The sequence below is a fragment of the Lissotriton vulgaris genome, chromosome 1_1, assembly GCF_964263255.1.
Source record: "Lissotriton vulgaris chromosome 1_1, aLisVul1.2, whole genome shotgun sequence".
Classification (NCBI taxonomy): domain Eukaryota; kingdom Metazoa; phylum Chordata; class Amphibia; order Caudata; family Salamandridae; genus Lissotriton; species Lissotriton vulgaris.
In genome coordinates, this window is record NC_141685.1 from 1,195,121,911 (window position 1) to 1,195,149,498 (window position 27,588).

Genomic DNA, 27,588 nt, shown 5'->3' on the forward strand with positions numbered 1-27,588 from the left:
TTGTACAAGGAAGAGTTGTGGAAAATCGCAAAGAGATAGAGAAGTTATATTCCAGGGACAGAGAACTGGATGAAAGACTGGAAAAGTTGGAAACTATGCAAAGGCGCAATAATTTAAAAATTCTTAAAGATCCAGAAGGAAAGGAGGGTGCGGATATAAAGAGTTTTGTAGTACAGCTACTGAAGAAGGAATTACCATTAGTCGAAACTGAGGAAATGTTGATGCGAGATATTCAGCGAGTACATCGCGATCCCTTTAGGTTGAACCCAGACCGCGCTAAGCCAAGAAAAATTTTGATTAATTTTGGGACATACTCGCTGAAAGAAAAAATTTTGTCACTTGCTCTTAAGAAAAAGTCTATAATGATAGACGGAACGGTAGTGGATATTAGGTCAGATTTGTCTCCAGCCACAGCAAACAGGCAATGGGAATTAGGAAAACGACTGATACCTTTAAGAGAAATAGGAGCCACGGCCCAGCTAAAATGTCCTGCTTTTTTAAAAGTAATGTGGCAAAATAAGATGTATACATTTCGCACAGTTGAAGATGTAGACGCCTTTCTGGATGTTACTCAGGATGGATAAGAGTAGAATACTGACTATGTATAAAATAGCAGCAAGAGACATCACCACTGCGACATCCACTGGCCTAGGCCATGGGAGTTATGCTTGGGTTTTCCGGGGAGGGAAAAGGGTGGGGGGTAGGTAAAGTAGGTTGTGTGGGGAGGGGAGGGGTAGGGGTGCTGGAGGGGTTGGGAGGGGGAGGGTCAAGGGAGAAAATAAGAAAAAATATTCCTCAAGAGCTGCCTTACTGTCAAATAAGTAGAAGGGAAATATGGGCAGCGCATTATGAGCAGGATTACTAATAAGGAGCTAAGGTTTCTTACATGGAATGTGAATGGTCTCCGGGTTAAAATCGGGGAGATTATTAATTTTGAAATATCTAGAGGATTCACCAGCCCAGGTGATTATCCTACAAGAGACGCATCTAACAGAAAAGGAAAGTAAGGAGATATTTAGTACTCAAAAATGGATTGCAAATGCTATTTTTACATCGCAAGATTTGGTTACAAAAGGGGTGGCTATTTTGATTAGGAAAGGAGAAGATGTAGTAGTTGAAAAGAATTTAGTAGATAGTAGAGGAAGATGGGTGATTAGTAAGTTAAGACTGGCGGGTGAAGCGCTTGTTATAGTTGGTTATTATGGCCCGAATGTGGATGATCCAACAGTTTTAGAAAAAATTGAAGTGGAGCTGTTGGAATTCTCAGGTAAAATTATTATGGCTGGAGACTTTAATACAGTATTAGATCGCAAGTTGGATAGAACTGGTAATGATAGGGCAATAGTAAATAGCAAAATGACAGCAAAGGTAAGGTCAGTTATGGCGCAGCAAGGGCTTTGTGATATCTGGAGATTTAAAGCGGCACAGCAGTCAGGATTTACTTTTTATAATAAAAAATACAAGCATAGTTCACGGATAGATTTTTTTTTGGTGGACACTAGGTTGAAAGAGCGGGTTACAAGTGTAGAACATATTGGGGCACATCTATCAGATCACTCTGCAGTGAGTCTAAACTTAAGTTTAGATTTAGAAGAAGTGAGTTCTGTCTGGAGATTAGACCGAACAATTTTAGCAGATTAAGAATTTCTAGAAGCTCTTAAAGAAGAGATACAAGTTTTTTTAGAAGCGAATGTGGGTTCAGCTAAGGAGGATACAGTATGGGAAACTTGCAAAGCGTTTATGAGAGGGAGAATGGGAGCTCAGGGTGCTAAGAAGCGAAGACTGTATCATAGCTTAGTTACCAATTTAGAAAAAGAGATTCGAAATTGTGAATCCAGTCGAACCGCCCAGGGTGGTAATATTTCAGAAGAGTCAGTTAAGAATAAGCTTTTAGATTTAAAGATTCAACTTACGGCAGTACTTGCTCAAAGAGTTAAAGAAAGATGGGAAGCTAGTCAGTTGGCACACTTTTCATATGGAGAGGGATGTGGCAAGTTATTAGCCTGGAAAGCCAAGAAAGACGTTATACGTAATCAAATTAAAGAGATTAAGAAATCGGGCACAGGTCAAGTTATAACAGAAAGGAAACAAATTGTAGAAGCGTTTCATGATTATTTTGTGAATGTATATACAGAGGATCTTTGTCCAAATAAAGTTGAGATTGAGAGTTGGCTACCCTTCGTGAATCCACTTGCAGTGGATGATATGTTGGAGTTAAATAAAGAAATCACTCAAGAAGAGGTGATGAAAATGATTAAGGAGAGTAAAAGGGGGAAAGCCCCTGGGCCAGATGGTATACAAAGCTTTAGGAAACACAATTGTTCCCACATTATGTCATTTGTATAATAAAATCTTTAGAGGGGAGGTAACAATTCCAAGTTCATGAAAGGGGAAAGATGGCGGCCGGCTGCTGAGACCGGTCGGGAGTTCCGTGCCTGAGCTCCATATGCGGTTCTGCCTGGCGAGGATGCTCGTGAGACCCAAGGAATAGGATTTATTTTATTTTTGATCGGTCTAGTCATGATGGACTGAATCGCGGATCCTGGATATTGTTTGCTAGCTTTCTAAGGGTCAGTGTCAGCGATTTAGTTTCTTCTCGCCTCTCCATCGGCGAGTAAAAGAAGTGTCCCCGTTTTCCCTACCTGCCGTGTGTATCTCCGTGTGATCCTTCTGGACGGATGCTGACTTCGCTTGGCGCCACCGCCCGAGATTCCCCTCCAGCCCCCGCTGGTGGGACAGAGGGCGCCTGCACCGGCACCGGCAAACGGCTCCTTTCCATCGATAGCTCGGGGCTCGATTCACAGACCTTCGCGAGCGCAGTTACTGGAAAGTGGGAGGTTGCCCTGCGTGCAAGGCAGACCTGCAAAAAGGCAGTGAGCCGATTTTCGTTCGGTGCCGGAGGTAAGGCGGGGGGGATAGAAGTTCTGAGAAAGTGGGCATTTTTCTCAACACATATTCAGGCTCTGAGAAAAGTTCTTGCTCTATATTTGACTCTGCAATTGACAAGCCAGTTTTGGGAAAATCATACAAATTTACCAGTCCAGACTATTTACCCCAGCTGATTCTCCCGTTAGGACCTAATGAGAGCAGTATATTGTTTCAACATTCTCAACATTCTCAATTACAGTTACAATATATTACTTTAGGGAGTTTGGCCAGAGTAAAAGTGGAGGGCCAGGAAGAAAGCACAGTTTGCGCCACCACACCCCCACTAATCCCAGAACCATTAAATCAGACAAGAGTTTTTCCTAACTGCAGTGATTTAGGTGCAGATAAAATTGATACCGTAGTGGACAATCTTGAATTGGACGCTAAAACTGAGCCTCATCTGGATTTGTTCCGGCAGGAAAAATCTTCCTACTGCCTAAGGAATAGGCTTTTTCTTAAAAAATCAGCTCCTCCTGCTATTAAACAAACCGTAATCCCGCGAATCACAAAGAGAGTTTCGCGTAAAACCCCTAAATCAAATAAAGGGATACCAGCAAATAAGAAAGGAGCCTTGGAAGGTAGGCAGGAACTAGTTGATAAGAGGAAGAAAAAATCTGTAATAAAAATTACACCCTCTTTGAGGACTTACTTTAAAGTACAGGACAGACTCCAAGACAGAGTACACTCTATACCCGCAATGGAAGAGTCCGCCTCACCAGTGTTACCATTGTTAACCCAGCCACTAATGGGGGATTTAAGCGACCCGGACAACTTCTTGACTGAACTCTCAATGAGGGAGATAGAGAACCAAGATCTCGAGGATTCACAGACGATAGCTCAATCTCAGGTCCAGACCTCCACTCAATCTCTGAGTCAGACAATAAACACACCTCAAGGCCTCTTTGGAATTGATCCTACCCCTAGTTGTTCTACTATGCCTCCCGTTCCAGAGCTAGAGATCGTTACAGAGTCTGTACCCCCTGACACTTCTACCTCGGATATATTTAACACTAACTCCAACTCTGACAAATCTGATAATCCCGCTAAAAATCATTGTGAGTCTAGCAGTAATATGGAGATACTTATGGAAAAAATGTTTGCGGAGATGACATCTAGATTTAGGATATCAGAAGATAACCAAATCAAACTTCACGATAGGTTTGAATCTTTGGACTCAAAGTTATTGGCGTTAAATGAGAGAGTCTCTACAGTAGAAGCTGTAGCTGTGGGCCTGACAAGGAGGGTGGAAGCATCAGAAAAAAATATAAGAGATTTAAAAGCAAAGGACAAAAGTATGGAGGAAAAACTGGAAGCCTTGGAGAACCAGTCTAGGAGATCAAACCTGAGATTTCTTAATGTGCCAGAAGGGCGAGAAGGGTCAGACATAAAGAAATTAATTATTTCGCTACTAGAGGAATATTTTCCGTGGTGTAAATGCTCAGACCTGGAAAATGACATTCAACGGGTTCACCGTGACCCTTTTGGGAAATCCAAAGAAAGAAAGAACCCAAGGAAGATTCTGGTGAATTTTAAATCATATAATATCAAAGAGAGGATCTTGAGTGAAGCTTTAAAAACAGGAACACTTAACAGGGATGACTGGTCCTTTAGGATCCGATCTGACATTGCGAAGGTGACACAAGACAGGCAATGGGAATTGGGTCAAAAAATGCCAGAGTTAAAATCATTTGGGGCTACAGTCCAAATGAAGTTCCCGGCTTCACTCAGGATTATGTGGAGGAACAAGATGTATAATATTAAAGATCCTCTAGAAGTTGACAACCTGTTAGTACAGATGCGGGATCAGATTCAAATTCAATCTCAAACTCACTCCTAGATTAAATGCCAAACACATTTGATATGGCGACTACACTTATAATGACCCTATGAAAACTAGAATTAAGACTTACTTATAACACTTATAACACCAGCATCCTTATCCATTCTTTTTCTTTTACAGGCACGGAGCTCATAGAGGGCCATAATTAAGGCCCAAAGGAAAGGGAGGCTTTCCCTGGGAGGGTTTGTGTCTCCCCGTCCCTCCTTTTTTCTTTTCTATAATTTTTGTAAATTCTCACATACACAAGTGGCTTTTAGCCATCTTAAGAGGGGAAGAAGGGGAGGGTGGGGCGCACATGAGGGTTGGGAGCAAAATAGGGAAAAAAACAAAAAAATGTCCTCATTCCAAATTAAAGGAGAAAATCAGGAACCAGATGATTAGTAAAGAGCGCCACACACTTTACCGAGGGAGATGGAAAAAAATCTGAAGAATATAAAAATAATCACCTGGAATGTTAACGGGTTAAGGGTCAAGAGCAGAAGAAGGAAAATCTTTGAATATTTAAAAATTGCCGATAGTGAAATATTAATCTTACAAGAAACTCATTTAATGAAATCAGAATGGGAGGAGATCATTAAAACACTTTAGTGGGTTGAGGATTATGTTTGTACGGACCAACATTGCGCCACAAAAGGGGTTGTTATTCTTATAAAAAAATCCCTGAAGGCAAAAATACTATCCACCGAGACTGATCCTAAAGGGAGATGGGCCCTAGCCAAGATTACCTTCCTCAATAATACCTTTATTTTAGCCGGGTAACATAGACGATCCCACCCCATTACAATCATTATACTCCCATTTAATATCGGTAAACTTTCCTGTGATCCTAGGTGGAGATTTTAATATAATTTTAAATCCAAATACAGATCGGATACCAAAAGGGAAATTGAACACCTTGCCCAAAATGAGAGAATGGCTGGTAATATATAAAAGAGATCTAAATCTTCTTGATGTATGGGACGAAAAGGGCTCCAAACAGGATAGATTTACGTTTAACAATAAAAAATTGAGAATACAATCAAGAATTGATTATTTCCTAATAGATCAGGCACTAGTAGAAAACACTCATAAAATGACCCGCCTTCCCGCTCATCTCTCAGATCACTCGGCTGTCCAAATGACATTAAAAATAAATGATGTTACAACTATACCGAGATGGACTCTAGACCGTACGGTCCTCCAGGATCCCACAATAATCGACCAACTTTCACTAGAGACAGAACAGTATTTTCAAGACAATAATGGGAGTGCTTCACCGCAATTGATCTGGGATGCATACAAGGCAGTAATTAGGGGCAAGATTTGTAGCTTGACTATACATAAATCAAGAGAGGCAAAAAAAGAGATCCAGAAAATGGAAGAGAACATAAAAATACTGGACCGCCAGATCTTAATAGACACTTCCTCCCCGAGATGTCAAGAACTAATGAGGGAAAGGCTTAATTGGAAGGAGAAATTATCGACATTATTAGAAGGAAAAATTAGGGAAAGATGGGAATGTAGTAAACTTGCCCATTATGAGTATGGAGAAGGCTGTGGAAAGATGCTCGCGTGGAAGCTCAAAACAGACCAAGTTAGAAATAAAATAAACTATATACATCCGACAGACAGCTCTCAAAATGGGTTTGAAGAGAAAGTTATAAAAGAAGAGTTCTCGGCTTTTTTTTACTAAACTCTACTCGGAGGATTGCAACCCAAAAATAGAAGAAATAACCAACTTCCTACTAACACAAAATATTCCAGTTTTAACCCCAGAGGAAAAAATAACTTTAAATAGTGAAATAAAATCAGAAGAAGCCTGATGCCCTCCCAAACGAACTCTATCTAAAGTTAAAAGATACGCTGGTTCCCCATTTAACACTACTAGTCAACAAGATTTTTATAAACAACGTTAAAATTCCGGAGTCATGGAATGACGCCACCATCTCCATCATACTGAAACCAGGTAAAAATCCAAAGCAATGCGAATCCTACCGCCCAATATCCATTCTAAATTGCGACTACAAGATTTTTACTCAAATCCTAGCAAAAAGACTAGGGAAAATAGCGGGAACATTAATAAACTTTAATCAAAAAGGCTTCATGGCAGGAAGGCATTTACAGGACCTTACGCATGAGCTGATTGCAGTAATTGATATCGCTACCGTAGAAAAGATCCCAATATCAATAATTACGATTGACGCTGCTAAAGCATTTGATAGAGTAAATTGGTCTTATCTAAGCGAAGTATTAAAGAAATTTAATCTGGGGGAAAACATCGTAAAAGCTGTAGAAAATATTTACAATTCGCCCAGAGCCAAGATATTAATTAACGGCCACATAACAAATAATATTCTGATAGGTAGAGGTACACGCCAGGGCTGCCCCCTCTCCCCCCTACTTTTTAATTTCTATATTGAGCCGATCGCAGAACAACTTAGGAATCTCCCTTCTATCTCCCCATTTACCTACCAAGGGTGGCACAAGAAAGTCGCGTTATATGCGGACGATCTCATGATCTTTACCTCAGACCTAGAAGAGGCTCTTAAAACAACAGAAGAGACCTTGATAAGCTTTGGGAGGATATCTGGTTATCAGATAAATCAAACAAAAACTGAAACCGTAAGTTGGAATGAAAACTTTGTATCCCCCTTTACTAAAGATAAAATAAGATATCTGGGTATTGATCTGGTAAAGGAGATTGATAAAATTACCCAAATAAATTTACATAGGGTAGAGGTTGAAGTAAAAAAGTTACTGAAAGTCTGGAAAGCTCTGCCCTTAACATTCCTGGGGAAATCAAACATCATAAAAATGGCAATTCTACCAAAATTTACCTTCATTTTCAACGCTATCCCTCTCGAGTTCAATAGAGATAAGATAAAAAAGATTCAGGGAGACTTATCCAGTTTCATATGGTCATCTAAAAAACCAAGAATTGCATGGCGTAAATTAAGAAGATCTAAAGAGCAGGGAGGAAAAGCAAGCCCAGATTTATTAGAATACTGCAGGGCCTTCCAATTCAAAAGTAGTAGGGTGCTGTTGGGTCCATATGTAAATTACCCACTATTCTTACGTGTTTTAACAAGCAATACCAGCCATTTTCTATACAAATTTGGGCATCCAAAGTTCTTTAAAAAAATTAAACTAAAGGTCCTGAAATCTGCCGCTAGAGTATGGTACTGTATCAGATCTACATTGGATATCCCCTTCTATAGTGATAAGGCCCCGATCTGGGATTCTCAGACCACACCAGACTGCCTTAAGGATAGCTTAGCAACATCGCTAAGATCAGCAGAAATAAAGGACTGGGGTCAACTTCTGTTTCAAAACAAACTGCTTGATTGGGATATTTTGTCTCATCGTACGAACTATACTCTTTCGAAATTCAAATACTACCAATTACTGAGTTGGAGTAAGTCTCTTAAAGAAATTAGAAAAGGTAATACCACCCTGGAGATAAAGATGCAGACGGATAAACCATTTCGGAAAGAAACTTCATTCTGGTACTGGGCCTTAATCTCGGCTGGGGAGGAAGATTTTCGAATTCCAGAAGGTATCTGGGGAAAAGATCTGCCGACGCTGGATATAAGTAACATATGGCAAGTATCTATGAGCATTTGCTGGTCAATTGTAACTTCTGCTGCTCTTAAAAGAAACCATTTGCTCACTGTACACAGAGCCTACTGGACACCGAAAAAATTATCCAAATTTAACGGGGCCACAGTGAAGAACTGCCCAAAGTGCGATTTACAGCTGGCTGATGATCTACACATGTTTTGGCGTTGTCCTAGCCTGGATGCCTTTTGGAAGGAAGTGGGTACTACCTTAGAGGGGGTATTTGGAAGACAACTCTCTGCAAGTATGGACCTAGTTATTTTTGGGATCTCAAGAACAAATGTAGAAAGACCTCTTACTAAAACTCAAGAGAATTTACTTTTCATTTTGATTCTTTTGGCAAGGATGGAGATTTGTGTAAAATGGATAACTCCGGTTCCCCCTACTCATAATGAATGGTTGGCTTCAATCTTGAAAGTGTTTAATTTAGATAAAAATAAGAAGTATGCCTCTAAAAAATATAGATTCTGGGACTTGTGGGAAGAATACCATAAGAGGTGAATTAATGAGTGTGGTTTATATAATTTGTGTATGCAATATGAAGCTAACATTCCTGGTTTCCCTAACACCTCCTCTGTCCACTGTCCAATGATTACGCTATCGCAACAATGATGAGAATGGCATGTAAGAGTAGCAAAAATGGCTAGCTCAACCTACTACGTATAACCAAGCCTTCTCCCTATAAGTATGTGGACGTAAGGGGTTTCCTTTTTTTTAAGGGCGCCACGAAGTTGAGAAAGGTCCCTGAAAACTCCTGACTTAACTGTTGCGTAATGACAAAGAAAAAAAAAAAAAAAAAAAAAAAAACAATTCCAAGTTCATGGAACGAGGCAACTATTATTTTAATACTTAAATCAGGGAAATCTCCAAAGAGTTTGGATGCTTATAGGCCTATTTCACTTTTAAATTGTGATTACAAATTTTTCTCTAAAATCCTAGCGGACAGACTCGGTAAAAATATTCACAAACTGATCCATGAAGATCAAAGGGGTTTTATCAAGATGAGATACCTAAAAGAACTTACTTACTCATTGATAGGAATGATAGATTTAGCTTCCAATTATGAATACCCCTTGGCAGTGATCGCGTTAGACGCTGCCAAGGCCTTTGATCGAGTCAACTTTGCATACTTAAAATCACTCCTGTATTATCTCAATCTAGGAGACAAATTTACGCAATCTATTTTTGCTTTATATTGTGCACCAACATCGCGAGTATTGGTTAATGGGACTCTCACACTCCCTATAAAAGTAATGCGGGGCACCCGACAAGGATGCCCTTTATCACCCTTGCTTTTTAATTTATATATAGAGCCTCTTGCTTGTAAAATTAGAGCTTCAGAAGAGATACCCCCTTTTGTTGTGATGGACTGGTCAAAGAAACTTGGATTATATGCAGATGATATTATTGTTTATTCTTCAAATTTGGTTGGCTCGTTGGAAAATCTAGTCAAGATAACAAAGGATTTTGGTAAGATCTCTGGTTACCAGTTAAACCAAGACAAGACTGAAATAATGACCTGGAATCTTAACACAAGAGGGGTAAAAATCACAGCAGAAATGAGATATCTTGGGGTGAGGATTACACAAAAAAATGAAGACTTGGCAAAAACTAACTTTGATAGGGTAAAAAAAGAAGTTGCTGATACCCTAAAAGGATGGATGAATTTACCTCTTTCAATATATGGACGATGCAATCTTGTAAAAATGGTGATTGTACCTAAAATTACTTTCCTGTTCGAGACTATTCCGTTGGGTTTTAAAAAGGAATGGCTGGTTAAGTTACAGAGCACGATAACATCATTTATTTGGGCGTCAAAGGCCTCTCGAATCTCATGGAAGAAAATAAGGAGGAGAGTAAATAAAGGAGGGTTGGCGGCCCCAGATATACAAATATATGCATGGGCCTTTTGCTTAAAAAATTGTAGGATGTTGTTGGGTACCCTACTTAGTTCTCAGATTGGCGAACTGTTTGGAATATTGCTGAAAAGGTCAGGATATCATGATTTTGGTTTTTTGTATAAGTTTGCAGACCCTAAATTCTTTAAAAAGGTGAGACTTAAGACTTTGAGAGACTTGGCGGAGATATGGCATAAAATTAGAAAACTATCTAAACTGCCCTATTTTAGCTATATGGCCCCAATATGGGAGTCTCCTGGTGCTCCATCCTGGACAAAAGACGCGCTAGCACTACATCTGAAAAAGGAACCTGCTTTGCAAAGGTGGAAAGATTTGTTCCAAGATGGCAAACTTATTTCATGGGGTTTTTGCCAGCAAATGTGGGGTCCAGTTTTTTCAAAATATAAATATCTACAGATCCAAAGCTGGGCAAATCACTTGGAAACAGAGATCAGAACTGGAAATGACTTTGAGCTAAAGTTGGAGTCAGGGATCTTTAAGAAGGAAGTAGCTTTCTGGTATTGGCAAATACTAGAAATGGAAGATGGACCATTTGTTCTGCCAGAGACCCTATGGATGGATAGCTTGCCAAGGATCGCGACAGAAAACCAATGGCAAGTAACTATGTGCATGCTATATAGTATTGTTAAACCTGCAAACCTAAGGCGAAACCTCTTATTTACCATTCACAGGGCATATTGGTCTCCGTATAGACTTTCTAAATTTAAAGATGGAGGAATTGTTGGATGTCCAAAATGTAAAGCTCCTAATGTGGATGATTTGCATATGTTTGTGTCCTGCCCAAAAATCAAGCAATTCTGGATTGATGTAAGTAATTCTCTCTCCAAATCTCTGAACCAACGCATCGAGGTAAGCCCTAAATTAATTAAATAGGGGAGATTTGATTTAGAAAACAGATTTTTGAATAATAATGTTAGACTTATTTTTTATGCTATGTTGCTAGCACGTCGAGAGATATGTAAACTATGGGTCTCACCAATTAGTCCTAGTTTAATGGATTGGATCTTAGCTATGAGGTACATGGCTAAACTTGATATGTTAGACCATTCTAAGAGAAATAGAGGATTTTGGATACCCTTCCTGTTATGCTTTGGTTGAATTATTCTTATGTTAAAGTCCGATGATTAAGCCCGTGCCTGTCTCGCTGGTATATGGTTTTTTTTTCTCAGGACGATAAATAGAGATGGTGGAGGACACACATGTTGGGTCAGGTGGTCAAGAGGGATAGTTCAGAGGAAGGCCAGACTCAAGAATATGTGCTGTCTATGCCCCATTACTCTAAACCAGCTAATGAGATAAAACAGCCCAGTGGTGGACAAAGATAGAAGTTATGGGTGGCAAGGTGGCAAATGGGGATAAAAAAAAAAAAAAAAAAAAAAACCTTTTGCCTGGTATTGGTGGTTCCAATTTAATTTTTAAAAAATTGTTTGGGTCAGTTCACTCTGCCTTATGTGTTTTTCAATTTTTATTTTAAATTGTACTGTGATAGAGAGAATTACCCTACTATAGCTAGACCACGTCTATAAACATCCCTTTAGCAATTCCAATCTGCTACTTTTAAGACAGGGACTCCAAAACCTTTTCTGATGTTACGATCCCCCTCCCTGCTATAAACTACAGGGGAACCTCCTATTTGTTATTTCTGATAAGTAATCTAGAGCCTTCTTGTTCTATGTATCACTAATCCTATTTTGTTTGTATTGCAGAGGGGGATGTGTGGTATCTTCTGTTCGGGGTATTATTGTCCCTTTGCCGCACCCCTCCCCTTCAGGTCGCAATGTTCTCACCCTACATGAGATGCCGTGGAATGTTGCCGCACCTAAGGTTCTAAGTCGAGCTCCCTGCGAGGAGACAACAGGAACCGGCGGTGCGGGCTGTGGCTGAGGTCATTTGCTGCGTAACCTAATAAAAGTCCTTCAAGATCACAATCTCATTGTGAATTCTCTGATCCCCCTTCTCTGGTTATTACAGGTCCCTCTGCCCCCAGTTGGGTAGTAAAAGGCGGTAATGCTTGCGACTGAGGTCTTGCTGAACCTGCTGCACTCTTTATTGCTATGCACCTGAACTGATTAAGTATTCTGATACTTCAGCTTCTGGTACAGAGTTAAGCTCCGGTTTCACTGCAGGAATATGTATTAGATGTGCCCACACAGAAGCTGCATGCTGCTCTCACCAGGATACTTCTGCCGCTGGATGGGCAGGATTTTCCCCCTACACACCCTTCGCCAGGGTGGATGAAGCTCCTAAAATGAGAGTTGATAGAGGGCTAGCATAATGAATCAATCTATGACGGGTTGCAATTAGTATGCATCTACAGAAAGCGTTGCATGTGTTATTGAGATGTTCCATAGCCTATGCAACAAAATGAACAGTTACAAGAAAGGAAATTAAGGGTGCAGTGGAACAGTCTCCAAAAGCAAGCACTGCTGATGGCAGAAGAGGGGGAGGGGAGGGGAGGGGAGAGGAGGAGAACACACAAGGAGTCAAAGGCCTCTGAAGGAAACACCAAATGTCCCCCAAATAACTGTGGTGAAGCGGGGTGCACATTCATAATTGGTGTTTGAGGTGGGCCTACACAAAATCCCTTTAACTGAAACATTTAGGATGGGTTCCAGGGATGTACGGAGATGCTACTGTTGCATTTCCCTTGATATCCCGTGGGAAGGTGCCCACATCCCCGTATGGCTTTATGTAAGCCAACATATTATATTAGGAGCAAAAATATATGGTAATACCATTTAGGGTAAATAGTACAGATGGTCCAATGCTTTCGGACATAACGTTAGATGGTATGGAAACACTGGGCCAGGTTATACTGGATATGGACCCACTCTCGGTTCCTAACTATCCCTTCCAGCCCCACAGGGGAGCAGACAACACTCTCCCCAGCCATGCCACAGATGGCGTTCAAGTCCCATTAGCCATTTACCGTCAGTTTAATAAAAGGTGGTAGCACCGCGTAGAATAATTTGGAGAACTTATTGAAATGCCTCGGCGCAGGAAGGAACAGTAGACTTACAAGATTCCGCCATTTTTCAAGACTCGCCACACTAATGGTGACAGTGTCCAACACAAACAACGCAATTCTTTGAGTCAAAATTATTTAAAAACTCTAGTTGATGTGCACGGTTTGAAGAATATTGGGTTGAAGTAAATTGCAGGCCCATAACTAACTGTTCAGTATGTCTGTAACAATGACTAGAGAATTAGTCCAAACGCAGGTCTTGCTTCCTCTCATGCAAGACTCCACGCCACATTCAATCACATTAGCTATTCAGTATCCTCGATTCGCTGCCATTCAAAGATGGCTGCCACGTTTGAATCTTTCTAGTCCACTGTTTATCTCTATTGTACAATTCTCGCCAGCACCTGTCATGGCGGCGCACAACCAACTCGTGTGCAAGCGCTTCTATAAATGTGATTCAATTGGACAACAAAACGTATAGTCCCATAAATAACCAGAAAATGATCAACTCTTTAAACGTAAACCTATATAAATACAAGTACCCGCCCCAACACAGTCTGCTCCGCTTCCTCTCGGTTAACCCTGATCCAATCGCGCTGCGCTTAGCCTCACTTGGTGTAATCTTCCCTTCGCTCCAGGTGAAACCTTCTCATCACCTTCACCTCGTGCAAGTTCTGGTCTACATCCCAGCTGATGAAGTCAACCTTCTTCAGGAGCTTCTGCTCGTGGAATTTCAGTTTACGCACCATAATTACGAGCAAGTGGCCGAGGCAACAGCTAAATAAGGGCGGAGCGAGCGACTGAAAAGAAGCAGCAGCCTCAGCCCCGTGCAATGTAAACGCAGGAAGATTGTTCCTTAAAGAAACAGAACCCTTATGAGGTGTGTTTTATTTTAAATAGCGCGAACTCGACCCAGCGCTTTTCGTGAGCACCAATTGAGTTACAGACGGAAACATTCATTTTGTTAGGCACCGGGACAAAAGTGATTTGCCCAGAATCAGAGAATATTGAGGTCCCAGCTGAGACTCGAACCCGGGTCCCCAGCTTCGAGCAGGAAATAAAATTCGCTGCATAGTTTTTTGGCATGGCTACTTTCATTAAGAAAGCTCCATAAAGAGGGAAATAAAACATTGTTGCAGACATTGTGTGCTCCTTAAAAACACAGGCAAACTCTTCTGTTTAGTTTGGTGGCATTCAACAAGCACCACAATTGACGAAATAAAACATTGCATTGAATTACATTAAAGCAGTCTCCCTACAACAATTTCTGGTAATTTAAGTAGAGCGTCGTTTACCTCCAGACAGTCTCCTCAGCGACTCCTTTCGGAATTAGCAAATCAGTTCACCGCAAGAATAACTATTCTATTTATTCTACTTAAAATCATTTATAGAGCTCTACAACCTGCCCATATAGCCCAACGCACACATTCCTATACTACGAATGTTCAATGTTCTCAGAATTCTCTTGGGGCAATGAATTACATCACAGACTGATGGGGTTAAAATGTCGCTGTTATTTCAGCAACAATCAATGTAATTACAATAATGTAATCAAGGTTTACACAACTTGAATGTAACCCCACCTGCCAGACCTACTTGATCAGCCATGAAATATAACCTATATTGATCCCACATGAATTTTCCCCTATATCGACCCCCCATGACTTTTCCCCCCAAATTGATCACCCATGCTTTTTTCCCCATATTGATCCCCGATGAATTTTCCCCCACATTGAACCTCGTCCCCAACCCCTTAGTTTGTTCCTCTTCCTGCCTCATTCCTCCGTCCTCTGTTTTCCCTCTGTCCTAAGCTATTCTGCCTGCCCCAACCCTTCCCACCTGCCTCAATCCTGTCCAAATCTGCCTGCACAAGAAATTAAGCCTCAAAGAACACCCAGGATTCCAACCCAGAACATAGGAAACATAAAACCTAAAATGAAGGGAGGATGGAAGGGGCACCAAAAAATGTCTCGCTGCCGCCTACCTGACACAGGGACCCCTAACTGACAGGCAATTAGAATGCAGAGTTTGAAACCGCCGCGTTCTACAGCAGGCACCTCGCCTGCATGCGCTTGCTCTGGGCAACTCCATGTGCCCGAAGAAGCCCAGGGGTAGATATTCTTTGATTGCCACCCCCAAGCCCCCAATCAGGCAATGAATTACATCACAGACCGATGGGGTTAAAAGGTCACTTTTATCTCAGCAACAATGAATTCAATTACAATAATGCAGTCAAGGTTTACACAAATTGAATGTACCCCGACGCTCCACCCCTACTTGATCCCCCATAAAATATCTCCATATTCACCCCACATGAATTTTCCCCATATCGATCCCCCATGACTTTTTCCCCCATATTTATCCCTCATGAATTTTTCCCCATATTGATCCCCCATGAAGTTTTCGCCACATTGAATCTTGTCCCCAACCCCTTAGTTTGTCCCCTTCCTACCTCCTGCCTCATTCCTCTGTTTTCCCTCTGTCCTAAGCTATTCTGCCTACTCCAACCCTTCCTGCCTGCCTCAATCCCGTCCAAATCTGCCACCAGCAAAAAACCCTGAACAGTCGTTTTTCCTATCCCCACCTAAGGATTTTAATTGTGTCAAGATCCCCTATGAGTAAAAGGAAGTCCGCATCTCAAACCAATTCAATAACTATAGCTGATTGAAACTGAAAACGCCAGGACACAAAATCTTGTTGACCTCAAATTGTCTCCAATACAAGAAAAAAAAAATGAGACTTCATAAGAAATGACGTTGGAATATAAATTGATCCCCAAGACACAAGAAAAGAGACTGTCTCTAATACAGTCCTTAACCCCACGATGCGACCCCAATATAACAGAGAACTTTTCTTTAACGTTCACCAAATCCTATTCATATGGTATAGCGAAAAGGGGGAGTATTTCCCCTACCAAACAATCTGAATTTCTTCAAAGCTAAAACCTAGGTTAGGTCCATAATGATTTCTTTCCGCCTGTATGGCCGCCCACTTAATAAAGGAGTGTCTGACGATCCGGACGTTCGGCATGGATGCCGGTTGGGTCAAGAGGGCACCTAAAAAGAAGAAGATTTTAGGAAGGCCAAAAAAGATCTATAACTTATTTAAATCTCTAACAAACTTTAACAGCAATTGGACTACCAACGGCCCAAGTATTTTGGCTGTTGCAGTGAAACCCCCCCCCCCCTCTAACAGCTTCTGAAGCCCCACAAATTCTGAATGAATAGGTACTGAATTCAAAAGGTATAGACCTAAGATACTTAAAGCTTTCTTAAAACTGAGAAGATTTGTAAAGCTGTTACCGTAGAACCGTCCTGATGCTGGAACACAAATTCATGTAAATATGCGTTTGCTTGTCTAAATTCTAACCTAGCTGACAATGGGCAAAGCAGGCCTCTTAGCTTCCACAATACCGCTGCAGCACCTTTACCTTTTTGATCTGTGTTTGAGGGTTACAATAAAATACATAGAAACCGTTTTTTATTTGAAACATTGGTGCCTGTTAGCCCATGTGAATTTACTTACCTCATACATTTGAATAAACCTTAAAGATCCAAGAAATGACCATACCATCCAAAGCTTGAAGAACAAAGACTTAAAATAGGAATAGAAAATATGAGGTAGAATTTGTCTGGAGGTGCCCAGTAATGCAAGAGATATAGGCTTACTCAGTGCAGTAGCGCGCTACGTTATCGTTGAACTAACCTTATAAAAATGTGCCTCCCCATTACCTTAAAATGTGGTTCGTAACCCCAAAACACCTTTACCATAAACAGAAATAACTGCCAGCGTCCCAAAATAATTGTAGGTGCTGAAATACCTGACCGAGATTACACATTAAACACTGTAAAAATATAATTAGTACGATTTATACAACCTAGTTCTTCATTTTTTTCGACAAGAAGCACCTAGATGTACAAATACAGCCCAAGCCCTTCTGCAAGCTAAAATTGTACTGCAAGCAAGAGCGTTTTCGACTAAGTGCAGTATCTTCAGACTACTAGCTCACATACCTCATGTGGAATCTGAGTTATTTCTGGATCCGTTCCGGATGTTAAACCGAGGAATCTTTTTCACTGAGAATGAGGTAACGCATCTGCTATAATATTACCCAAACCAGGGATATGCTTAACTCTAAACGTTATATGAAACATCAAGCAACTAATCATGAATCTCTGCAACAGTTTAGTAGACGTCTATCTTTGATTTTTTGACCATGGATCAGGTCAACCACAATTTTGCTGTCAACCATGAAAAAGAAAAGTTTTTTCTCTAAACACGTGCACCAAGCGGACAAAGAAACAATCGTAAAAAATCCAAAAAATGCTATACTACGCTGTTCTGAAATCCACTTCATTGGCCATGTTTCAGTGCACCACTTGCCATTCCAGAAGAGCCCCAAGCCATCTGCCCCTGAGACATCAGAAAAATTCTGAATTGGCCACAAAGATTGTCATCAAAAGACCAAATGGAGGCCTCCCTTGGAGACTTTAAGAAAAAACATAATCCTTACTTCAAAGTCAGTTCTCATAAAAATAGACACTCTAAATCTGTGATGAGGTAAGGAAAAAATCTGACATAGTAAAACCTAACCTGCGATAAAAATACCTGCCCGCTTCCACCGCTTTGCAAGCAAAATTCCAGTGTCCCAGTAATCACCAAAACTCGAACAAGGTAAGTTTTCGAAATAGCGTAGCAGGTTCAAAGGAATCCAAAATCTCTTACACTTTGCTAATTGGCAAACTGGCTACCATTGTTACTGTATCAATTTCCATGCCTAGAAAAATTAGACATGCTGCAGGGCTCTCTGTTTCCTCTTCAGCCAGAGGCATGACTAATTCCTGAGTTAACTACTGAAGAAACTGAAGTGCTCTCCTACACTGCTCAGTTTTTTTAAATCGTTTTTTAAATTATCCAGAACAATGTGACACTTGAACATGACCTGATCGGAATGAGTTAACCAATTGAAAAAATTCAGCCCAAAAACTCAAGAAGTTGACAAGAAACTGCACAACCCTTAGGTAAAAACATTATTGACAAAAGAATATTCTAAAAAATGTAAGCCAAACAATTCAAAATTCTGCTGGTGTACCGGGAGTAATGTAAATGCAGATGTAATAGCACATCTAGCCAAACTCCGCTTCTTAGCTGGCTTTCCTCACCAGTTCAAGAGGCACATCTACTGAAGCAAGCTGTACCATAGCATCTTCTTAGCAATGCAATCATTCACCGAAAAAACCTTGTGGCCATGACAAATGTTGTATCATTCGAAAATTTGCCTTGTTCCTTTTTGCAACCACTCCTAAGGGAGAAAGGATGAGGTTGGGAAGAGGTCAAGCAGAAAAAGGAACAGTCACTTTGCCCTCAGCAATTTCTGAATGCAATTTCTTAGCAATAGCGTTTGGAAATAGATGAGCAGATTTCAAATTTGAGCAAACCTGCAGCAGTAGGACCTTGGTAACCCAGACAGAAGCCTTTGTTGAAAAACCCACTCCAATCCAAAGCTTTGTCCCGCAGAAAATAAAATCCAAAGGCAATAACATAGTTTGGGAATACCACTTGGGTAACTGCCTATGAAGTGAGGCTGGAATGGAGTAGCCAGCCCTCTGCCCTGGCTGACCGTATACCCGTGGGCCTGTCCGCTGAAACATTGTAAAACTGCATGATTACCAGCGCATTTTGAAGCCTCGTGTATATTTCCAGGGATTTCTTTGGCAGGAACCTCGATTAAAAAACCAGCACGCTCCCGTAATGAATGATTGAGGTTTGGCCCAAGTATCTACCCCTCCCGAGGTGAGTCTATTAAGAAAAGAGAGGGGGTGAGTAATAGCAAAAAAGCTAGCTGTATGCAGAGTAGGAGGAGGCCTCTGTGGATATATCCACTGAAACCATAAGTCGTGGTCAACTTCCCCCTCAGGGTATAACAGGAACAAGGACTAGCCTGGCTCCTAATTCCCCATAAATTTGCTGTAATGAAGCAAAAAACCTCTAAATTGGACTGAGCCTTTCTGATTGTATCCAAGTATTTAAAAATAGTTACTGATCGATCTGAAAATTACTCACTATAAACACTTGCGGAAATCTATATTGGTGGGTACCCTAGGAGCTAATTCCCAAACATCTTCCCTGGAACCCTCTTTATATTAGATTTCCCTGTGAAATAACTTAAAGACATCAACAAACTCACCTTCCAACATTTTATTTTAATGCCTGTTTAAATGAGAGCCGAGGGACATAGATATGCCCGTGTAGGGAAGCCTTTTTAAAACCTTCTACCTTTTCTTTAGATGCTGAAACCTCATTCTAAGTAAGTTTGTCTGACCCCGGTAATTTGCCCTTGTCTTTACCAGCACTAGGAGGTAATGTGTGTTGTGAATCTGAAGGTGAGTCACAATGACAGAAAAGCTTAGCATCTGAATTCTTACCTTCTACTAAAATCTCGTCTGTGTTTCCCCCCATCCCTTTTGCTTGGGAGACTGGTATCAACGCCTTCACCCCCAGCCCCAATTTAACTCTCTTCCAAATCAGAAAAGCCATTATCCCCATTATCATAAACCCCTTGAAAAGCCCCACTTGAGGATGGTTGAGCTCCATCACCAACGTCACCATTAACTTGACTCCAGTTCAACGCTGTTGTGAACTGCGCAGTTTTGTGGTTGGACAAAGGAAAACCCGCTCCAAGATTTTCCTTTGCTGATGAGGAAACGAAAACAGGATGCTTGATACCTGTGCAAAGCTGTATCACTGAACCTGATGCCCTTTTGCAGACTTGTCTTATCGTTGGCCTGTAAGACGCTAGAACTCACAGACATGGGGGACTCAAAATTAGCTCAGATGAAGTAGTGTTTCCCTTACCTACAATGCTAATCCAAACCTATTGGTCCTGCCCTATGGGCTCACTATCATCCCTGACTGAAAAATTATTGACACTACCAACCACAATGCCTGAAAGGAGAATAACTGTACTACGCTTAGACTGTAACACCTGCCCCTAGTAGATTACAAACCAGACTGAATATTGACACCAACCCTGAACGCATCCCCAGTGGACAAAAACTACACAGCTTAAATATGATTGGCAACTCACATCAGAAATTGCCTGCAAAATAGACCTCTCACCAAACACAGAAAGCACAGTTTTTTTTAAAAGAAACTTGTTCCAAATATAAATATAACGTTTAGTAATTGAACTAAACAAGCAGAGCCCTGAGTAACATCAAAATAGCCCTATGTAAGTCACCACTAGGTGGCGCCAACACCTCACTTTCACCAAAAGCCCAACATCTGTGCCAACACAATCCCCTTTAACCCCTTCGATGCTGATGACGAGCTCAGCTCGTCATCAGCCACAGGTGACGTGTGCGGATGACGAGCTGAGCTCGTCATGTATCGCGGTTAATCGAAAACAGCCTCACAGCGCAAAAATCACTGCAGCAGCGATGCGGTTAAGGGCGTCTGCTTCCTTGATACCCCTGCCTCTGATTGGGCGTGTGTGAGCCCAGCCCTTCCCTCTCCCCAAACTTGAGGAAGCAGGCTGCTGACCAGAGGTGAGAGAAGCGCCTCCCTTCAAAACCTTACCACTGCCATTTCTCCATCTTAACAGAAAAAATCTCATGGGAGCTGCCAGATATAAAACAAGACAATTAACGACAGAAAACCCCATCCAAGTAAGCCCTTCTTATATAGTTAAACCAGACCCTGCTCGACCCAGGACCCCAGGAGCCAGCAAAACCACCATCCCTACCTGGCAAAAGACACTCGAGGCTTGCCTTTCATTTAAATTACCATAGATCCCAGTGCAGAGTAAATAAAACCCACAAAATGGAACCAAAAATGCCTCGCTGCCGCCTACCTGACACAGGGACCCCCAACTGACAGGCAATTAGAACGTGGCATTTGAAACCGCTGCGTTCTAAAGCAGGTGCCTCGCCTGCAGGCGCTCGCTCTGGGCACTCCATGTGCCCAAAGCAGCCCGGGGGTGGACATTCTTTGAGTCCTCCCCCAAGCCCCCTATCATGTGTGTAAATACTGCAGTCTGTATCTGTTTTCGTATTGCTGGTACCATTGAAAACATTGAAGAAGTTAGATATTGTTTATTCTTTAGCTTTGGGTTGTATAAACCATGTTACCTGACCTAGGTCTTGTTTTTGTGTGCTATTTTTATATAGCACAAACTTGACTCCAAGGTATGAGAGTTGTTTTCCTTCACGGAATAATCACAAGCCACTACTCCTGTCATAGCAAAAAAGGGCATTTTATTAAGACAGGTACATTTCTTATCTCTTTCAAATGAAACAACTTTGTGAACAACTTGACATCATAAATATCTTAAGTTATCTCATAGTAGCGACACCATCGACCCAAACGCTGCCTCCCGCAACCTCAGACAGTGGATCGCAACTGCACCAACACTCTCGCTCCGCTCAAGAAGCCCTCCAACAGCCACACCAGTAAGAAAGCCACCTGGTTCACCGAAGAGCTCCAAACCTTTAAACGCGCATGCCGGAAACTGGAGATGAAATGGCTCCATGAACGCACACCAGACAACCACGCAGCCCACAAGGACGCCACCCGCAGACATCACCACCTCATCAGGTTAGCCAAGAGATCCTCCTTCATAGACTGCCTCGATAACAACGCACACGACAGCAAAGAGCTCTTCAGCATCATGAAGGAACTCTCCAACCCCAGCGCCAACGCAAATGACATCCTGCCCTCACAAGAACTGTGCGACTCACTGGCCACCTTCTTCCACTGCAAGATCGCTGACATCCACGACAGCTTCAGCACCACGACGGTCCCGTCTTCGCTAGACTCCACTCCCCCTGAGAACACCAACCACCTGACCTCCTGGGCCAATGTCAACGACGATGAGACGCGCAAGACCATGAACTCCATCCACTCAGGATTGCCTTCAGACCCGTGCTCACACCACATGTTCAACAAAGCAGACACAGCCATCGCACCCCAACTACGAAGGGTCATCAACGTCTCCTTCGAAACAACGACATTCCCGGAAAACTGGAAACACGCCAACATCAACGCCTTCCTCAAAAAACCCAAAGCGGACCCCCAAGGACCTCAAGAACTTCTGGCCTATCTTCCTGCTCCCGTTCCCGGTGAAGGTCATCGAGAAAATTGTCAACACTCAACTGGCCAGCCACCTCGAAGACAACAACATCTTAGACCCTTCACAGTCCAGATTCAGACAAAGCCACAGCACTGAGACAGCCCTCATCGCCGCCACAGACGACACCAGGCACCAACTAGACAACGGCGAAACATCAGCCCTCATCCTCCTTGACCTGTCCGCCGCCTTCGACACGGTCTGCCACCGCACTCTAAAGACACGGAATCCAAGAGAAGGCCCTCGACTGGACCACGTCCTTCCTCTCCGGCAGAACCCAGAGCGTCCGTCTCCCCCTTCCCCAGGGCTCATCCCTCAGCCCGACGCTATTCAGGCTTTCTATTTTACTTGAGTGGGTCCTTATTCCTTCTTTCTATATTTTTTGTCCGTTTTTAGCATTGAAATTATCTGAGCCGGTAGCAGACGTATGTTAAATGACTCTGACCCCGTGGAGTTGATCCTCTTGGACGCTACATCCGACCCGGTGGTCTCTACTATTGTGAACCAACACTCGCTCTGCCTACTTCTCAGTTGGGTAAGTGTCCTGTTTAATGATAGTACCTATCTACTGGCCTTACCTTCAGCCGCTTTAGACCGTGGCTTCGGGTATATGGGGACCTCCATCTTCGCTCCGGAGATCCGGGCTATTTGTTTTCTACAAAACGCCCGGTAGTTTTACTGTTGGCATTTTCAGATCTCTTATACCGCAGGGGACGAATGTTCATACTCTACCTAAGGGTCTGGGCGTGAGGTTGGCATGTAGCACACTAGATCACCCAATGATAAATGCCACAACGTCTGTGTGGAGCGGAGAACAAATATAATACGCACAGCACGATACATAGCTTTTATGAGGGTTATCTAGAGAACCTTTTGTAACGTAGTTACAAGTGTCCTAGTCCATTTTTGATAAACACTTTTTATAAGACAATCAGGAAATGTTTAATAAGCAAGGGTGCCGCCAATGCTTTATACTTTCTTTTTTCCCACATGTGCTCCTTTCCAGTATGATGAAAACGTAATGTAACTATGCTAACGTGCTCTGTAAGTAAGATGTAATGCTCAGACTGTCAAGTAATTTCTATGTATACTATCTCATCATATGATATACCTGGTATGATGTACGATGTACTGACTATAAGAAAATGTTAACAAATACTTTTTTTTTAAAAAGTATCACAGTATATATATATATTTTAATAAATCACAATTTAAAAGACGTTTTTGATGAAGAAAAGGCTACTTCTCGACCACATGACTGTCAAATTGACCTAGTACCTGGTGCCCACATACAGTGCAGCAGGATATACGCTACGACAGAAAAAGAGAATGCGTACTTGCTGGACTATCTAGATGAAAAGCTTAGAATCAGTTTTATTCGGCGTTCTGGATCACCAGCATCTTTGTCTCTCTTCTTCATACCCAAACGAGAAGGGGGTCTTAGATGTTGTATAGATTACAGGGCGCTTAATAACGTCAAAATTAAGAACCGGTATCCTCTTTCATCAATATCTTCCCTCCTTGACCAGTTAAAGAATGCTAAAATCTTCACCAAATTAGATCTGCGAGGACCCTACCACCTGGTAAGAGTCAGAGAGGGGGATGAATGGAAGACAGCCTTTTGCACTAAATTTGGCCTTTACGAGTATTTAGTAATGCAATTCGGACTCTATAATACCCCTTCCGCCATTCAGTTTTTTATTAACAAAGTATTAAAAGATATGTTAGACCTCTTTGGTTTAACTTATATTGATGATATCTTGATTTACTCTTCGTCCATACAAGAATATGAACTTCATGTTAGGTCGGTTCTTGAACGTTTTCAAGACAAACACTTATATTGCAAGCTTGAGAAATGTTAATTCCATACCTTTCAGGTGTGCTACCTTGAGTTTGTTGTATCCCCCCTAAGCATTGGTATGGATCCACAGAAAGTTGAAGCCTTAACACGGTGGCAAGCACAGAAAACAGTCAGAGCTATCCAGAGTTTTCTTGGCTTTGCCAATTTTCACAGATGATTTATCAAAGATTTTTCTGCTTTGGTCTCCCCCATTACCAAGTTTCTAAATGAAGCAGTGGAGTTTTGGTGTACCCCTGAAGCCGAAGAGGTCTTTCGCAGATTGAAGAAAGCATTCACACAAGCCCCTGTTCTAAGACATCCAGATCCATCTAGACCATTTGTGGTTGAGGGTGATGCTTCACAAATGGCAGTAGGGGGGTCCTTTCTCAACCAGATCCAAAGACAGGATGCCTTCATCCCGTGGCTTTTTATTACATAAATTAAGACCAGCAGAACTGAATTATGCCATCGAAGAGAAGGAATTGTTAGCTATAAAGAAAGCTTTTGAGGAGTGGCGGCAGTATCTTTTAGGAGCTGATCATAGAATCATGGTTCTCACTGATGACCGTAATTTGCAGTTTCTCAAATCTGAGAAAGCCCTATCCATGCGACAATTATGGTTGACACAATTCTTTAGCAAGTACGATTTTGTTCTCCACTTTCAGGCAGGAAAAAAATAACAGATGTCTTATCTTATTTAGGTTATGAGTTTGAGAAACCACAAACTGAATCCCTTCTTATAGTATCTAGGGATCTCATAATTGGAGTTCTTTGTTCAGAAGCTGACTTTATGGAAAGGGTCGGGAATACACAAGACAACAATAGTCAATCTAGAAAGGTTGACTGCAGACTGTAAGGAAAAAGCTGACCTCCAACGACGTGCGGAGCCCAAATACAGTCAAGGGGATGAAGTGTGGTTATCCACAAAGAATCTTGCCCTGTACGGGTTCTGTAAATTTAAACCACTGTACATTGGTCCTTACAAAATATGTAAGGTAATAAATCCTGTTGTCATGAGATTAGAACTCCCGGCAGTGTTGAGAATACATTCAGTATTTTTTGTCTCTCTTCTAAAACCCTTGGCACCAGGCACACGTTTCCCTACCTCTCCAGCACGTATAATGGTGGACCAAGTACCAGAATATGAAGTGGAGGCTAATATCGATTCAAGAAGAGTGAGATGTAAACTCCAATATCTTATTAATTGGAAAGGTTATGGTGTAGAAGAACACACCTGGGAACCTACTAGTCATGTGCACGCCCCGCGTTTACTACATCCGTTTCATTGACGACACCCTGACAAACCCAAGCCAGTTGGGGAATTGTAGGGGGTTGTACTGTCAGGTATGCAGAGCGCGAGCGGCCACCGGACTACAACAACGGCGGATTCGAGCATCTGCACATGCACAGGAGTCGGCCGAAGTGCATTTAATCCAGCCACTACCAGGCAAGAACACTTTGCGTCTAGCTTCAGGACTAAGAATCTGCTTCTGGGACCAATCACCTAAACTTCCAGGTTTAGCGTCTCCCCCATCGGGTTTCTCCATCGCACCATCCTCAGCATCAGATTTCCTCGTTCCTGACATGGCACTTCTCCTGATTGGTATCTCCTTATCGCGGTAGGTGTTTTTACCCCTTGTGAAGATCACTGCTGTTATTTTCACCGCGGCTGGCTACAGGCCCCTGTGCCTATTATAGTAAAGGAAATAGAGACGATACAAAAGGAAAGCTGAACACTGACAATTGTGACTTTGTGTTTGCTTGCAGGCCTTCACTATGTAATTTTTTTAAATGGAAGATACTTATCTGATTTGAGCTCGGAGTAGATGGAGGTTTGGTTTTTTTTACTCCTCATTCATTGCTGATTCCTGAAGATTTCCTAAGGAAATTAATTATTTACCTGCAGTCAAGGGGATTTCAGTTATGATCATTGCAGATTACAGAGACATATATGGAGTAGTTCACATAAAACGCTTGGCGGGTTCCATTACTACATTTTCTTAATATCAGACATACAAACAAATGAAAACTGTTTATAAAATATATGTTTACATTTATTTCCTTTATCCAGGTGTTTCTATGCTCTAGACTCACCCCAGCTACTAAAAAACACAGAAGAAGGGAATAGATCAGGTATATTTATACTAGATTAGAGATTAGAAATATTCAAGGGTGTAAACTGAGTTTATACTTACCTATTCTCCCTGTTTTTCCCACAGTGACACTATCTCAGATTGGGGTGCTGCGTGGGACCATTGTGTGCTTTTCCTTGTTTTCTTCTCTTCTTCCCTGGGCTATTGTTTGTACTGTGACCAAGTTGGGTACAATAGATGACCAGGTGAAGTTGAGGACTTGTCATCGTTTGCATAACGTTCCTACGGAAATGTAAGTAACCTGACACATAATTTGCATGAGTTTGGCCATCTTGTTTTCTCTGTTCATGGTGCTGGGCCTGTTTTTGAATCCCATCTCAGTCTTTTCTATCATCCGGACTCCTAATTAAGCTACCCCTCATTTTTACCCTTTGCATTAGTGTGTGTATATGTGTCTGTGTATTTTATGTTTTTTCATTTTTTTCGTGAGCTTTTTTCCTTCCTTCCTTCCTTCCTTCCTTCCTTCCTCCTTCCTTCCTTCCTTCCTTCCTTCCTTCCTTCCTTCCTTCCTTCCTTCCTTCCTTCCTTCCTTCCTTCCTTCCTTCCTTCCTTCCTTCCTTCCTTCCTTCCTTCCTTCCTTCCTTCCTTCCTTCCTCCGTTTTACTTCTGCCCCACCCAACACCATGTCAGAGCAGGGTGAACAGGGGAGCGGCGGTGCCAGATCCCACCCGAACTGGGAGCAGCAGCAGCCGCCTATCCTGAAAATGCTGCACCACCAAAGGGTGCAGCACCGGGCATTCTTTTATTAGGTCAGGTGGTGGCAGTACTTTTTTTGCGCTGCACCACCTCCTCTCCATTCTGGTAGCAGGCAGCAGGGTTGGCAGTGAGAGACCCCTGCAGATGCTTCCGCTGTTATGGGTTGTAGAAGTGTGTGTGCATGCCAGCCAAGTCCAGGGTACCGCCCAGCAGCTGACGCACCACTGTGCGGATATCCTCAATGGGAGCAGAACCTGCCTGACCTGCTAGGCATTGAGATTACGGGGCTCAGTGAGTATTCATTATCTTGTTGTGTTTGTGTTCTACAATGCTAAAAAGTTTTGCCCGAATAGCATGCTGCTCACACTCAAAGGTAAGTTACATTTAGTTTAGGTTAAGAATATTATGTGATCGGAGGCGTGGCCAACAGCATGGCAGAGTGAGTCGGAAACCTCCGTAGCTCCGGCGAGCCAACATGATCCGGCGAAGATATCCTGGTCCAGTGAACTGTTTTTTTTCAATG

General features: G+C 42.0%; 1 protein-coding gene across 2 annotated transcripts in view; it reads right to left on the bottom strand.

Annotated features, from left to right (window-relative positions):
• The window catches only part of IMP3 (IMP U3 small nucleolar ribonucleoprotein 3), a 165,545-nt gene extending 151,434 nt beyond the window's left edge, over positions 1-14,111 (bottom strand). The window contains exon 1 of one of the 2 annotated variants that reach the window (XM_086964453.1): positions 13,862-14,111. In XM_086964453.1, the coding sequence (XP_086820579.1) occupies positions 13,862-13,998 (137 nt within the window). In that variant the 5' untranslated portion in view covers positions 13,999-14,111. The remainder of the gene's footprint in view (positions 1-13,861) is intronic. The other variant, XM_086964455.1, reaches the window with a different exon arrangement.
• Between the last annotated feature and the right edge of the window lie 13,477 nt (positions 14,112-27,588).